The 16280-nt window shown below is 40.4% G+C and overlaps 1 protein-coding gene across 2 annotated transcripts in view; it reads right to left on the bottom strand.

Moving 5' to 3' along the window:
* Nucleotides 1–512: 512 nt before the first annotated feature.
* Nucleotides 513–16280, bottom strand: part of ralgps2 (Ral GEF with PH domain and SH3 binding motif 2) — a 100357-nt gene continuing 84589 nt past the window's right edge. The window contains exons 10-21 of one of the 2 annotated variants that reach the window (XM_053488529.1): nucleotides 15598–15735; nucleotides 15420–15510; nucleotides 15237–15304; nucleotides 15007–15148; nucleotides 13420–13571; nucleotides 12970–13024; nucleotides 12634–12711; nucleotides 11068–11173; nucleotides 9354–9446; nucleotides 8689–8794; nucleotides 7647–7738; nucleotides 513–4766 (exon numbers count right to left, since the gene is read on the bottom strand). In XM_053488529.1, the coding sequence (XP_053344504.1) occupies nucleotides 4737–4766; nucleotides 7647–7738; nucleotides 8689–8794; nucleotides 9354–9446; nucleotides 11068–11173; nucleotides 12634–12711; nucleotides 12970–13024; nucleotides 13420–13571; nucleotides 15007–15148; nucleotides 15237–15304; nucleotides 15420–15510; nucleotides 15598–15735 (1151 nt within the window). In that variant the 3' untranslated portion in view covers nucleotides 513–4736. The remainder of the gene's footprint in view (nucleotides 4767–7646; nucleotides 7739–8688; nucleotides 8795–9353; nucleotides 9447–11067; nucleotides 11174–12633; nucleotides 12712–12969; nucleotides 13025–13419; nucleotides 13572–15006; nucleotides 15149–15236; nucleotides 15305–15419; nucleotides 15511–15597; nucleotides 15736–16280) is intronic. The other variant, XM_053488530.1, reaches the window with a different exon arrangement.

Raw genomic sequence — 16280 nt, 5'->3', positions numbered from 1 at the left:
GCACCAAAGAAGAGCAGTTTCGTTTAGAGGTGTTCAATCATGCTACTTGTAGTCCTGATCTTTCTTCATCAGGCTTTCACCTGACTTTCAGCCTGAAAGCAGTTTCCAAAGATGGAGATTCACTTCTGATGAAAAAGTGAAGACAGCGTTGCATTCATGACTTGCAGCTCAGCCTTAAACATTTTTACCAAAGGAAACGAAAGCTTGTTGAAAGGTAGATAAAAATTATTTCTATTATGATTATTAAATTATGTCAAAAAAATTTATTTGTCTTTTGTAAAAGTATATTTAAAAACTTCTACAGCGAGTGGGGATCATTTTTGACTCACCCTCGTATGTACTGTATGTATGCTATAGTAATTACTATGTTCCTTCACTTTATAAAAGATCCAGACATGCGATGCCCCTGTGCACAAATCGAGCTCCATGAAGACATGGTGTGTAAAGTGGAAGAACTCAAGTGGCTCATCATACATCACTTAAAAGGAAAAAAACAAAAACAGGCACACGTGTTTAGAAAAAGGTCACACATGTTTATTCAAGAACCCAAGAGCACATCTCTCTACAGTCAGAGGTCATAGCGCTACATGGGCAGGGGGACACAGAGGCTGGATACAACGGAGAAGGATGCAGAATGGGTGTAAGTGACGCCAATGATGGACGTCTCTGAAAAACTGTCCCCGTGTGAACCAATTCATGCTGACACACACAGAACAAAATCATTTCATGACATTCTGCATTTTTCTATCCCATCTCATGAAGGTCAGTGGAAGAAGAAAAAAAAGCTACAGGCAAACTGCAAAATCTCTCAGATGTTTGTGCATTTGTAAAAGATGTACACCGTTTATATAATAACAATAATAATAACAATAAGAGTGTTAGTTTAAGTTATAATGAATGTGTGACATTCAGAGTGTCCCAAAAAATGTAAATAGTTAGGGGGGAAAATATATTAAAAATACAACATATAATACACACAAAGAGCAATGATCCCATTCTAGTCCAGAACTTTAACTCATGAAAGCTGGTTATTTTTGCTGTACAGTCACATTCATGAATCAAATGTATTTCTGAATCTAAACTTATATAACTACTGCATCAGAAAGACAGACAGCAGAAAGTCCGACGTAAAAGAAAAGACAGTTTGAGTGAGTTATTATAGTGAACGTTTTGTCTTTTTGTCACTTTTTTCTATAAAAGCGACTGATATTTTTTGCTAAACGTTGTGTTGTTTTGTTGTTCAGGTTTCCCCTCCAATAGTCTTTCTGTTTCAACTGTTTAAAGGACTTTAATCTTATGCCTGATGGAAAACCATTTAAAGAATCAATGCAGGAGACTTGGGGGTAATACAATGAAATATGTGACGGCTTGACCATTCAAAAAAAGCTCTTTAAGCAGCACTAAATCCTGACACTTTGTTGAACCAAGGGGGCTTTAAACACACGCACACATACACACTGCACTTCCCAGTAGTCTAGGGAATAAAACTCTAACCCAGCACGTTCTTCACTCTCTTTCAGCTATAAAAGTGTGAACTTACGTTCTGTATAACGCCGAGCTGAGAACAGAGATGCCGCCGAATCCCACAGACGCATTCGGAACATAACACACAAACAAGCTTCCTGCCTAAACAACATCGTCTGACTGACTTCATCTGGCCTCAAAATGCGAGCCAAAACCACACTGTTACGCAAAGTCTTGGTTTGGCTTCTTATGAAGAAAATATGTGATAAGATTGGTGCATAAACACTTCTTTTTTTGTGTGTATGTATCTGTGTATGTGGCGCTGAAATCACATTTCGCTTTTGCAAAACTGGCATAAAACACACAGTCCACATCAATATCATTTAAATCTATGGCATATTAAACTTCTCATGGGAACATTGCTAGGATGTCACTCTCGTCATCTTGGACACCGAGCCTTATTTTAGGTGTAACACAATTCTGGACAATCTTTGGAAAAAAAACAACAAAAAAAAAGAAACATATTGGACTGATTTTTCTACTATGTGCTCTCAGAGATCCCATAAACTAGCAGATGAACCAGGCATCATTACACTCTTGCCGGCAGGAGAAAGCACTCGGGTGCTAATTATTTTAAGAAAGAAAACACTATAAAAAGCAATAGAGAGTAAATAACATGAAAAAGAAAGAAGGTAAATAGCTTCAACGGCCCGTTCCAACTGTAAATTCGTCTCCTTTGAACAGTAATGCTCTCCGTTTGATCAAACTTCCTTTCATGTTCCCTATAGAGTCTGACATACAGTACTGTGCAAAAGTTTCAAAGTCTCGAGCTACCCCTTATGTCTTTGTATTAAATTATGTAGATTAAATAAAATAAATGGGAAAAGGTGTGACAGGGTGTAAAAAAACCTAAGGATACAACTTAAAAACCAGTTGTTTATGTACCGACCTCAGCAGTAACCTCATTTCCCCTCTCATTTGGATCACTCTGCACTTAGCATCACCAGTATACTAATCACATCCTGATCAATTGTCATCATCTGCACATGTTTCTCACTGGTTTATGCCTTAATGTAGTTGCTTTTGATCCTTGAATTATTCATAGGTCGCACTGTGTGGCTTAATAAACAAAAAAAAACATTGCTCTGATTCTGAAAATGAGAGCCATGAAAGATTACTAATAAAAGGTAGGAAAGTCTGGTTCTTTGGAAGCAACATATGAAGAAATAAGGCGGGGAGTCAAGACTTTCGCACAGTACTGTAGTTGCATTAAAAGCCTAGTGAGTGCAGGTGGCTTCTGGTAGTCAGGAGCATTCAATAACGCAATAACAACCTGACATGTAGTCCTGTACGTCCCGTAAAGTAAACTCTTAGTTGAATACATTTACAATAGAGAGGTAAGGGGGAAACAAAAAAAAAACACAAAGCAAAAATAAAACACATCGGAAAAGTTAAAATGAACAAAATGTAACAGAGAAATTAAAACATCCTAGGACCAGTGCAATGGAACCTACATAACCCTACTGTAATACTGCAAATAAAACTCAACTTAAACAATAAACCAAACTTGTAAAGTAAACAATAAAAAGTAGGCAATTGGCTCCTGAATAGCTTCTTTGAATGAACTGTGAATTATTATTTTTTTGTGTGCTCGTTATAGTACAGTTACTGTAGTCACATTCAAAACACATGCAGCCACGCCCACCTCAAACAGTCTCGTTTTTTTTTTTTTTTTTTTTTTTTAATCCTATCTGTTAGAACAAACTATAAGTTTAAGGAAAAAACGTTAAACCACCAGTGAGATTACAGACAATAATGTAACTGACATTCACAGCTTTCAAGTACTGTAAATACGAAAAACGCGCATATGTGTGTCCTTGGAGCCACTTTTTAGATTCTGACTTTTAACTTGGAGAGAGAGAGAGAGAGATTTGGAAGAAAGAGACCGGAGATATTTTTTCTTTTTTCTTCTTCTTCTTTTTTTTTTTTTTTTTTTAAAAAAAGACTGTACAGACCACCTCTCTTTTCAGAGGCTTTTTTAGATTCAATCGTACCATAAAGCAGGGAGCACCTGCTCTAGAATCCCCAAACCCCCTACCTATCCCGTGCATCCTGTGCCATAGTTTCCTCACACACACATAAACCCAATAATTAAAATCGACATTGAAGTTACATCGGGTTTCTTCCTCTTTATGTTCTCACTTCCCCTCCACAAACCAACTCTCTCGGAGACAGAAAGCTTAAGTGCCTCTGACTATACGTATAAAAATGCACAACTCATGTCCTGAATGCACAACTTTGTACCTGGATGTGTGTGTGTGAGAGACAGATAGTGTGTGAAAAGGTGTGAATGAATATACGAGAGTGAGTGCATGCAGGTGTAATTTATACAAATCTCTAAAAAGGTGATGCAAGTAATCAAGAATTTTAAGGAAATACTTTTCACATGGAATTCATTAGAGTATCAGAGCCCTTTTTTTTCCTCCACTTAAGTTGAAAATGGTTGTAACAAATGAGACACTTCCAATTCATGCAGTTAAACCTGCATTTGGAAAATCTTGTGTCATGCTTGTTTGAGCCCAACTCAAGGGTATGAATCAAATCGATGTGTGCGACAATGGGCGTGCATGAGTGTGGACTGTGTGTGTGTGTGTGTGTGTGTGGGAGTGTGGGAGTGAGTGGCCTAAATGTGGCAGCCTCATTTTAAAAACAGTCTCCTTATTTGAGATGCAAAAGTCCCGTAATGTCCTGGGCGGGGTGTGTGTGTGATGCATGACGGGGAGAAGAGTTCAGATTTTCACGCCACTTGAGGACGGTTCTTGTGCCCAGCTGATAAGCCATGAGAAGGGATTGTTATAGACAACAAGTAGGTAAAGGTGTGCAGATGGAGTAAATTCCCAGAGATCCAGTTGGTGCGCTGGATGAAAACAGAAGAAGGTCCGAGGGAGAGGGTACTTACTTTGGTAGAGAAAGAGACTGTAAATGAGAGAATGACGTTGCCATGGGGACGAGAGTAAAAGAAAGGAGAGAGGAAGTGGAGTTTTGGACGGACAGACACAGACACGGAAGGAGACTCTTGCTCCGCTCTGTAAGGCAGTGGTGGTGGACGGCTTTGCAGTGAGACTCAGGCTGGGTGATGGCAGTGGAAAAGCTACTGGAAAATAGTTACTCTCTCCACTCCTCTTCTCGCTCCATCACTCCCCAACCTCTACGCTCCCCCGTCTTGGAGCATCCGCCTTTTAAACAGTTCTTTCGCCATCTCATTGGACCTTTCATTCGAAGGACATTAGATTTGCCGGAACCTAAAAATAAACAGATGGGAATTTATGTATTATGCAGACGAAAAAAAAAAAAAAAAAAAAACTGTTAAGCAGCAGGATTCGTTTATAAAGCACTAATATGTCTTGAAACCTAAATACAATTACTACGGAGTTAAATCCATAATAAAGGTGTTCCTAAATATCTCTTCTGTTGTATTTATTTATTGGGGCCATGAGCTCTTCACCTGCTGGACCCCGACACTGGGTGTTCTGGTGCGTTTCTATCGTGGTCAGCATTGACTTTTTCTGGTGATTTGTACCGCATTGGCTTTTCTGTGGGATCGGACAGGACAGTCTAGCCTTTGGTCCCCTCAAGCACGAGTGACCCTTGATCCTGTTGCCAGGTTACTGGTTTATAAATAATAAATTAACAGTATTTAATTTACCTGGTACTTCAGTTTTTTTATTACCCTAACAGAGCACTAACATAGGAAAATAACAATGGACACACTTCGTCGTACATGACATGCATATTACAGACCTAATAAAAATAGATGGTAGTGTCAAAGAATCATACTGTCCATGTGGAGATGTTAAACCTGAAAGTTTAGGAATAACTGGTAAATCTTTGCTTTACACCCAGTTGGTCCAGCCAGTCATGGCTAGTTCCCAAGTTCCCACCTGTCAGACTCTTCCTCTTTTCGATCAAACGAGAACTACCAATCAGGAAGGGCGACAGATATCACGATTCCTTAAAAGCACATGAGTTTTGAGCGCTTTGCACGACGAGGAAATTTTAAAAATTCATTTTAACTCAATAAACAAGCGTGGTCTTGATATACAAGTAGTATGAATGTTCTTTGTCTACCAAGCATCACGTGATCACAACTAAGCCAATGGTTTTTCTCTCTCCTGCTCTACGGGATCATGGGTAATCGTCTCCCATGGTCAGTCTCAGTGCGCGTGCGTCACTCATATAGTCAACATCCTTGCTTTTGTACTGTTTATTATAACAATGCGGCCCTGTGTGTGTGCGCACACGTCCTTGCTAAAGATCCAGTTACCAGAGTCTCAGTCTGTCACCGGTTCCATTAGCGTGCACACGCGCGAGTGTTATTAAACAGGTTCCTTGTTAAAGAAGTTTCCCGAAAGAGCAGTGTTTCCATTAGTGTGGGTATTTGTAAAAGTAGTCCGATACAGTACCCCCCCCCCCCCCTTCTTTCGCCTTTACACATACTAAATAGGGGGCTATTGTGTAAGACCAGGAGGAGGAAGGAGGGAGGGAGTCATTCTATACGGTAGCCAGCTCCCTCCAACTTCACACACACCCACACACACACACAAACACACTAACGGAAACACTGCTCTGTCTGTGTTTTATGTGAATATTTTTGGGTCGTAGAATGAATCATCTAAGTTTCCATTATTTCTTACGGGTGAAATTCACTTTGATATATAAATGTTTTGATATACAAGCATGCTTCCGGAACAAATTATGCTCGCAACCCAAGGTTCCACTGTGTTTTATATATATATATATATATATTTATATATATACTAATTATTATTACTATTAGATATTACTAAACTAAATATCTTTACAAAACTAAAAATTGAGGAACAAGAATCACAAATTTCCTAATTCACTTTTTTCACAACATAAAGCATTTGAAACAAATACCTACTGTAAGTAACGTGTTTAAGTTTGAACAGTGTAAACGTTCTTCGAGCGTTTCTTCTTCGCAAATCTACTCAGGTAAAAGTAAATAAGTAAAACTACTCAAGTACATTTTTTTCTAAAAATTACTTAAGTAGTTGTAACGGAGTAAATGTAACTCCCGTTAAAAATTGTATATATACAAATATTTTGTAATTTCATCTTAATTTTTTTTTCTTATAATAGTATCTTTTCTATACAATTTAATTAAATTGATCTTTCTTTTCAGTTTTTATTAGCTTTTTTTCTCTATGCAAAGCACAATGAAGCACTACTAGTATGTTAGCACTCAGGCTTTTCAATCCAAAGTGGCCTCAACAAATAATTAATGCTTTTATAAACATGCTTATAAAACCCCAAACAAAATTTATAAGTCTTCCAAATAAAGTCTCCTAACAATTAAACAGCTAGTGCACATCTGTGCTTCCTAATAAACGTTCTGTGAAGGTTTCCTTAAATTTCAATGAATGGCTTTTTAAGGAGTTTTTGGAGGAGAAAATTGTAATGATGACGACTGACAGGGTTGCCGACCTGGGGCGATGGATAGTGGATCCCTGAACAAAATAGCTATCTATTTAAAGCACATCATATTAAACATCAACTATGCAAGCCGGTTGTTCGCAACACTACTTTCATTAGTTAGTAGAACTGTAGAATATGGCAGTCATAGCCTGTAGTCTACCACAGCAAAAAGGAAGCGCCACCTTGTGGTGTTATTTAGTATTACAAAGTATTACCATGTAGCCACGTTATTAAACCTCTGCCTTGTACAGTATATTGAAAAGTATTATTCATTCATCTTCTATACCGCTTATCCCGTACAGGGTAAAGGGAAGCCTGGAGCCTATCCCACTAGGGTACGAGACAGGGTACACCCAGGATAGCGTTCCAATCCATCACAGGACATACAGTACATGCACACACAATCTCACATTGTGGGCACTTCGGGCCTTCAGCCTAATCTGCATGTATTTGGACCGCGGGAGGAAACCCACCAAGCGTAGGTAGAACATGCAAACATACAAGGCAGGAATCGAACCCGGACCCTGGAGGTGCGAGGACCACTTCAGGACCACCATTGCTAACCACTATGGCACCGTGCCTCCCTTGCACAGTATTACATAAAAACAAATACAATTTATGAGAAATTTAAACAACTAGAGCGCATCTATGATTTTTGAAAAAGATTCTGTGTCTGTGCTTACCTGTTGTCTGTTGCTTTGACACGCTGCACTCAGGTGTTTAAACCACAGCAACGCGTTCATTCTGTTCCCTGCCTGGAACTTGTATGAGTTTCCTGCAAACACACACATACACACAACAGAATTAGAGAGATGACACAGAAAATCTTACACCAAGTTGACTACATTACAATGTTATCACAAAATAATGAGATATTCTTACTCGAACTCATGTACATTTGCAAAACCTTTATACAAAGGTAAGTCAAAAATGATCCGCACTCCGTTTATAAGCAGTGCTTTCCGTTCAAGGCTACTGTCCCCCTAGTCAGTGCTGTGATAAACGTGTAACAACAGTTCATTTGTAACTGCGGCGGCAGCAAAAATGGGTGCCCCAGTTGTGATTTGCACGAAAGAAGAGCAGCGTGCAGTGATTCATTTTTCGCGGTCTGAGGGTATATCTGGTGCCATAACAACTCATGGAAGAGTATAAACAGAAGTGTTTGGGTATCTGCAAACAAAATTTGGGCCGATACTCAAGCTTCTTAAGGAGAATCATTAGTGGTGACGAGACATGTACTCATCATCACGAGCCTGAGAGTAAAACTACAGAGTATGGAATGGAAACATCCTCAATCGCCATTATTTATACCTACAGTTTTCTGGGATTCTCAAGGGCCAGTATTGGAAAAATGGTTCAACAATCAACAGTGCTTGTTACAGCGAAATGCAGTGAATTTAAAAGCAAGGAGATGATTTGTCTTTTGTAGAATTTAATCGAAATAAATTCTTCAGAGAGCAAAACCAGTAGAAGTAAAACTCAGTAAAAGTAAAATAAAAAGTAAAAATAAACTAAAATAAATAACCTAATCCTTAAAAAAAAACTGCTCAGCATCCTTTAGAAGCTCCCTTAGAAGAGGATCTTGCTAGTCAAGGTACCCATACGGTCATGTGCACGTTGATCATTTAAGTGCGATGCGGCACTGTAAGGTTTGGGGCATAAAATAAACAAATAGGCTACAGAATCATTTGTGTCTGTGTTTTCATTATGTTTAGATGCACACACCGTGCTCAGAATCTGTCAGCAGGAAGACATCGGGATGCTCCGGGTCATCTGCCATCATGGTCATCAACCCCACCACAGGGACACACTTACTCGCGGTCGATTTAAACTGAGAGAGAGAGAGAGAGAGAGAGAGAAAGAGATACAGAAGGAGTGTGAGAAAAATAAGGCTTCCTCAAGGCCAAGTGGCTGTAGTGCATGACGTGTGTGTGTGTGTGTGTGTGCACTCCCACATCAATCTGCATGCCTCTGTAACCCCTCCTGTGCTGCATCTGGTTCTTATTACCTCAGTAAACGATAGCTGGCCTGCCTGGTACAGATGATGTCATACACTACTTTTTTTCCAAAATGTGTAAGCAGTTGCCCTCAATAAATACATGGCCTGATTACCCAGTTATTGAAAGCCCTTGATGTTTATATTCTTTTGTTCTGACGGGCTTCCTCGTTGTCTCTATGCCTCATGTGAAATTAGTGGCCCCTTTTGTGTAATAGACGTTTTTTTTTTCTCCCCTTTCTATATCTCGTACATCATCTCATCTATAACAGGCTGAAACCCTAAACACAAGAACCTCAGAGTTTGACCTGGGGCAGTAATGAGCGAGTCCTTACAAGGGATATAAACACAGATTGGAACTTTGAGTCACGGCAGGTTTGATGCAGGCACTCACATGCTTCCTCTCGGTGGCTTTGAGAGACTTGGCAGTGTAATAGTAGAGCTGAGTCCCACACAGCACGACCCAGTACTTGGTCCATGCAGCAACCTAGAAAGAAACAAAGAGAGATGTTTGCTCAGACATATCACAAGGGGATATTAGAGAAATGCTTGCACACGCGCACACACACACACACTGTTCCAGGCCATGACCGGTTAGAACGTAAAACTGTACAAACAGTCCTATAAAATCCTAATGGACCATAGGAGTGTGTAGAAACATCTTACTCGCATATCTGGACTCGACCACAAATATATACCACTCCCAGTCTAGTACTTAACAATCATAAGCATAACCCTGATCAATCATACGGACTGATGAGAGCCTTTTTTTTTTTTATTAACATAGAAAACAGTCCCGATGGATGGAATACGAGGGCGGGGGTGCAGAGTTTCAATGTAAAGGGATACAGTTGTAAAAGGTTCCCTCTTCTCCCATAACTAAACTTTAATACCATGTACTTTACTTCTACAGCCTGATTTATTTACCGCAAGGACAGGCATTTAGGACAGAGACAGTGGGGCTGAAGTCTACAGGCAGCACTGTACCAGAAGATGAAGAAATATGCTTAATACGCAATCAATATGCAATCATTAACACCCATCATGGCGGCACGGTGGCTTAGTGGTTACCTCCAGGTTCTCCGGTTTCCTCCGACGGTCCCTAATCATACAGAGTAGGCTAACTGCCCGTAGAGGTTGAATGCACGTTTGAATAGGCCAGTTTTAGAAACGAGGCCGTTGTCTGATTGCCTGATACTAACTCTTGGTTAGAGCATGGGCGAGAGTAGGTCAGTACAGTCCGCAGTACTGAGAAAAGAGCAGCTGCCTGCCAAAACCCACATTCTAAACCAGTTACCGAGGCACTTTCAGTAAGAAAACTCATCTTTTGATAATAAAAGGTACTGTATTTGTCGATTTCTTGTATAAAAGCAATATCTAAAAAGCACTGGTGGATATAGCACGGCTCTGATGCCGTACAGCACTCCCTCTTGTGTGATATTCAGCCATATTCAGTCACACAGCACAACCCTGTTTGATCAAGTCAGGATTAAAGCCTGGAACCTAATTTACATCCATAAATGCCTTTGGTGCATATAAATTCAACAGGCTCATACAGCCTGAGTTTAAGCATGATCTCATCATCTGCAGTCCCAATGACGTCAAGATCATCCATGACCAAGAGTCCAAGAGAGTAAAACTGGACATGTCTGCTGGCTAGAATAGATCAGGACACTCTCGCTTCCGTGTCAAGCAAAGCAACTTTACTGGAGGCCAGACAACTCTTTTTCTCTGAGCGCGCTGCACTGTGAATCGCATCAAGAAAGCATGAGGTAGCCGGCTGGGCGCTGTCCTAGAATACAGTACCAGATGTGCTCAGGCGGTCAAGATCTGCTCGGGGTCCTCTGGCTGACATCACGCAATATGTAGGATGGGGTTTGATGATGTAGCACAATGTGACTGGGCATATTGGAGTGTTATGATATCTAACTATAAGCTATGGAGGACAGTTACCAAAAAAATACAACATTTCTTTATTCCACAGTCTGCCCATGAAGTGTAAAAATCCAGAATAGACTGAATTGACATGATTAAAAGTAAGAATTAACGTTATGACACCAACACTAAAGCGAAGCTCTCTAAATAAAATGAATGTATGCAGTTCTCACTGTAGGTTTCTTGCCCTCCTTTAGGATGGTCTTCCTGCGTAACACTCCCTGCACGGTCACTGCTCCGGGGTACAGGTGGACAGCCAGCTCCTCCGACTCAGCTGAGCTACACAAACACACAAGCGGGCACACGGTGAACAATTTTCTCGGAACGGTCGGGAGTTCACATACTGTACAAGGAGCGTTCAAGTCAAACTGCTTTTACTTCTCATATGAGAAATAACTGCATTTATTTCCCTATATAATCCCCTGCCACACTAATGCACATATCCCAGCCCCTTTCACTAGTGCTTGTATACACCATCAACAAGGGCAGGAGTGTGTCGGGGATGTGAAAATAATTCCTCGCTAAGTTCCTGCAATGTGCAAGAGGTGTTCTGGTTTGTTCTTTTTTTTTCCCATTAAAATAAGGGACCATTAAAGGAGTTCCTGGGGGGCCAGCGTTTCAGATGTGAAGTAGGCATTATGCAAGCCATTATCCACTAGTGAAACACTGGGATAAGTGAATCGGTGTAGCAGGGGATTATATAGAGAAATAAAGAGAGTTTTTACTTTTATACTGATATTCTTTGCTCTCGGTTTGACTCGAATGTTCCTCATACTTTTGGTCAAATAGTACAGATTGTTTGGGATTCAGTAATACATAATCCTACGAATGATGGAATTTAAACAAAACAATATTGCTCGTAAACAGTGCACTCATCCTTGCACACATGCAAGCGCACGGGCAGCCCCGGAAATACTCGAATCTGAAGCAAGAAAACACCATGAGAAAGAATTGAAAAAGATCTGGAAATTCACTTTTACCCCTCAAACTGTCTTTTCCTGTTAGGCGGAATGAGCTTGATGGTTTAAAAAAAGCACCAAACAGACAGGTGACAACTTAAAGGAGAAAAAAAAAAAAGAAAAGTGTGTATGGTGTGGGTCTACAGGTATTCCTGCCCTTAGTGTGAATCGTCACTGCGAAGTTAGTCTGTCAAACAGTATGTTATGATGAAACCCATCTACTCTGATGGGGTAGGTAGGTGGAGGGCTCTTCCAGTAGGATAAGGCTTCCATCCACATGGCATGGGGAAATTACTAAATGTTTTTTTCCATTCCTTGCATGGCTTTTACCATCACCAGATCGCAACCCAAAATCTGGAGATTATCTTCTGGACAAATGGTGGCTATTTCTCCAGTAAAGCTCCAGAGATGTGTAGAAGTCGTGTTTATTAAAACTATGTTTTACCGTAAATTTGTCACCTGTCTGTCAACAGAACCAAAGAGTGAAAGGCAACAAACCCCCAGGACAAATGAAGCAGACGGCATGAAAGTACTAAACTTCGAATAAATACGCCTTTCTTCAGTCAAATTAAAAATAAACCAGTAATCAGAGGAGCTTCTCCAGCAGCAAGCAAGCCAAGCTGTGACACAGCATCATCAGGACTTGCATAAACAACCGGAAAAACCCACCAGGAATAGAGAGAAGCCCATCACCGAGTTCTAATACTTTTATACACAGCATGTGCAGCAGCGACAGGCAAAGCAGGAAAGAGAGTGGAGTCCAGGGGTGACTGGGGTTACCTGCTGGGCCTGAGGCCTCCTCTGCAGGAGATGCGGCCTACTCGGGTCACTGGGCCCAGAGAGTGGTAGAAACGCGTCCTGTTGGGTGTCGGTCATAGCGGTGCAGTGATCAGTTTCAGCCGCAACACACACACATGCACGTATATTTATACACTCTCTCATAAAACAAGGATTTTTTTTTTTTTTTTTTGATTGGTTGTTTTTTTTTTCCCCCTTATATCATGGTCTAAAGCAGTAACACACCCAACATAACACAAAAATGTCAGACAGTTACAGTGATATGGTTAAACACAGACATACAGAGTGAAAGGATGACAAAAAGACACACACACTTACCTTTCAAATGCAGGCCAAGACATTTCTTCACTGAGTTCAGATCCTTCGCTGCTTCCTGCAGCAACCATAAAAGACATTTAAAGACGGTGTCTCGATACGTGAGTGTGATAGAAAGTATTATGTGTATTGTGTAATACAAGGTGTAAAGTGTGTATGTGCTTGGGTTTAAAGTGAGACTATGGACGCTGGATGTCTGGAAGTGAGGGGCCACTCAAATAATAATAAAACTATTATTATTATTATTATTTTTATTATTATTATTATTTATTAAATAGAGCCTCTTGTAATTTTTTCCATTTTCCACAAATATTTTCTGATTTTTTTTACTCCAATGTTATTTACCCTAAGGATCAACACAAATCCACACCTTTATCCAGGCATCTGCATCCCATCTCAGCAGTTGGTTTGTGTGTGTGTGTGAGTGTGTAAGTGCACGCAGATGTTCCTTACCCAGTGAGATACCGCTGGACAGAGTGGAGCTCTCTGCTTGTCCTCGTGTAGGTGTGTTGCTCTCCAGTACACTGTCGTCCAGCAAGTGTCTGGATCCAGCGTTGGGGAATGTAGCACTCTTAAACTCTACCGTGTTCATCTTATGAATGAAACTACATCATGAGGAAAAATGCATACGCACAGTCACACAGAGACACACAAAGGCAAAGCCTTTTTAAAATTCATCACTGGTGGATCCTGTTTGAACAGCTGCTGAACTCATAATTCTGAGTCTACAGCAAGTTTTATTCACTTTAATTCACGATGCTCAGAGTATAAAATGAAGAACATAACTACAGTGAAACCTCGGATTGCGAGTAATACGGTTTGCAAAGTGTTCCACAAGACGAGCAAAGATTTGTAATCAATTTTGACTTGGAAAACGAACAAGTCTTGGTTTTACGAGTACCGAGTATCATGTATCACGCATGTGCTCCTTGTTTTGACGCCGAGCGTCACCTGATCACAATTAAGCCAACTTTTTTTTTTTCCTCTCTCTTGCGCTGCGGAATTCATGGCTAATCGGTCTTAGTGCACGTGTGTACTGTTTACTACTGTATAACACTGTGACCACGTGTGTGTGTGTGCATAAAACATTTTATATTGTGTCTGTATGCATGAGTACAGCACGTGTAAAGCAAAAGCAAGTCTCATTAGAGAGGTTAAAGATCCATTTTCTCTCTCTATATCGCTCAGTACTGTGTCTGTGTCTCACACACACACTCTTTCTCTCTGCTCTACACAGAAACACTGCTCTGTCGTGATTCTTTCCAAACGTAAAGTGCAGGTTAATTTGTTTTATTTTTACTTTACAGCAGTGATTCCGTTAGTGTGTCGCACAATCGGGTGTCATTGGGGGGAAAGGGGGGGGCTTACTTTAGAGTCTCACACACACACACACACACACACACACACACACGCACGGACAAACGGAAACATTTATCTGTCTGTTTGTTTTTTTTATTTTGTTTTTTTTAAAGGTAAAATGCAGGTTAAGTTGTTTTATTTTTTGGGGCTGTGGAACAAATAATTTAAGTTTTCATTATTTCTTATGGGAAAATTCAATTTGGTTTACGAGTGTTTTAAAATACGAGCTGCTGAATTACGCTCATGGTTCCACTGTATGTGATTTAGGGTTTTAAAGGCACATCTTTTCAAAGTTTTTATGAACACAACCTTACACAAGCTTTAAAACAAGACTGTAAGATGCAGTCGAATGAAAGTGCCATTTATTTAATCTCAACTTTTGGGCGCTCTGGGGCTGACTAGTGCTCCATTTATGTCTTGAACGGAATACAAATGTTGTTTACTATAAAAAATATTCACAGTTCCTGATTCGCAATTTAAGATGAGTGAGATTCAGCGAGAGCTGCTTAGTTTGTTGGAAGTAGAAAGAAAAGAGTAATAAATAACTACAAAAGAAAAAACTGAATAAAATAAAGAGAGTCCCAAAACTATGAAAACCAATAAGCAGAATAAACATTATAGTTGCAAAGAGAATAAACAAATAGTGAACAACAGTATTGCAATGTTTTTAAAGGGACTCACTTGTATCCCAGGCTGTGACACTTCCTGTGTCCATAAGGTAGGAGGTTGCGTGGGGAAGGCGGTGTACCTGGGACTTTAGGCAGGCCAGCATCGGCAGAGTTGCCACGGCGACTACACATGGGTGAACCAGAGGCATCCGAACCTGAGCCAAACATAAAAACACAGGATGTTTCTGTCTGTGTTGGGGTGGAACATGCTTACATTTTATTTAAGGATCGCTGTTTTCGTACCAACGAGGTCTTCTCGAGAGGCAGTTGCGCGAGGTGTGCTTGTGGCTGGCTCAATCTTTAAAGACAACCTGATCACAAGAGAACATGTATTATTATTTTCTTCAAGAACTCAATTAAGTTAATTGAAATAAATAAATAAATAAAATAATAATAAGTATATAAGTAAGCTCAGATGACACTCACTTGTAGTTGTCATCCTCCACAAACTTCTGTAACTCCTCAATGTAGTGAACCGAGTTGAGATAGTTCTGGACGTGGGGCAGTTCAGGTATATCTAAGCCGTGATCAAAACAAACGAGTGTGTTAATCTGAACGCGTGGTGATTAATGCACATCAAAAGCACACGCTCGCGCGCACACACCATATTCGCACGATCTCTGCAGGTCCGAGATGATTCTCAGAATGTTGTTTATCAGGTTGGACCTCTGCTCGTTTTCCAGAATACTTCCGGTGGAGGGATACGCCGAGTCTATGTAGGTGAGATCAGACAAATAGATACCTGAAAAGAGAGAAAAAACACACACGGCAAAGTCAGTCTGCAGTTATTACTGCGTGCATTCTTCACCCGGCGGGACGCCGCGTCAACGTCCGCAGCGGAATCATGCCGTCTCTGAAAACTCGGGCGAAGACGCACGAGCTGCTTTTTCCATAGCGCACACTATAATGAATTTTCAGCTTTTGAAGTGTTACACAGTGCACAGAGATTAGTGCTGACAGAATGAGCAGTGCGAGAGGATTAAGGGTCCCTCTTTTGTGTTACATAAGAAAAACTTTCCAGAAAGAATGAGAAGAGAAAAATCACCAACGGCTTTACTGACTCAACACTGGGTAAACACTTAGGCCTGTTATATTAGGAGGAGTGAAGGACTGGATGTGGGGGGAAAAAGAACGACAGGAGAAAGAAAAGAAAATGCAGAAAAATGTGTTTTGAAAAAAAAAATAATTATAAACTTGTCACAAGCATCAAAGACCGCTTAAAACATCTACTTAAGTATTTCTCTAAATCCGTTATCTTTGAGTTCGACACGTCTACAGCGGGAGGTT

Source organism: Clarias gariepinus, chromosome 27, assembly GCF_024256425.1.
Source record: "Clarias gariepinus isolate MV-2021 ecotype Netherlands chromosome 27, CGAR_prim_01v2, whole genome shotgun sequence".
NCBI classification, from domain to species: Eukaryota; Metazoa; Chordata; class Actinopteri; order Siluriformes; family Clariidae; genus Clarias; species Clarias gariepinus.
The sequence above is the reverse complement of the archived record's forward strand: the minus strand, read 5'-3'. Positions and strand labels throughout refer to the sequence as shown.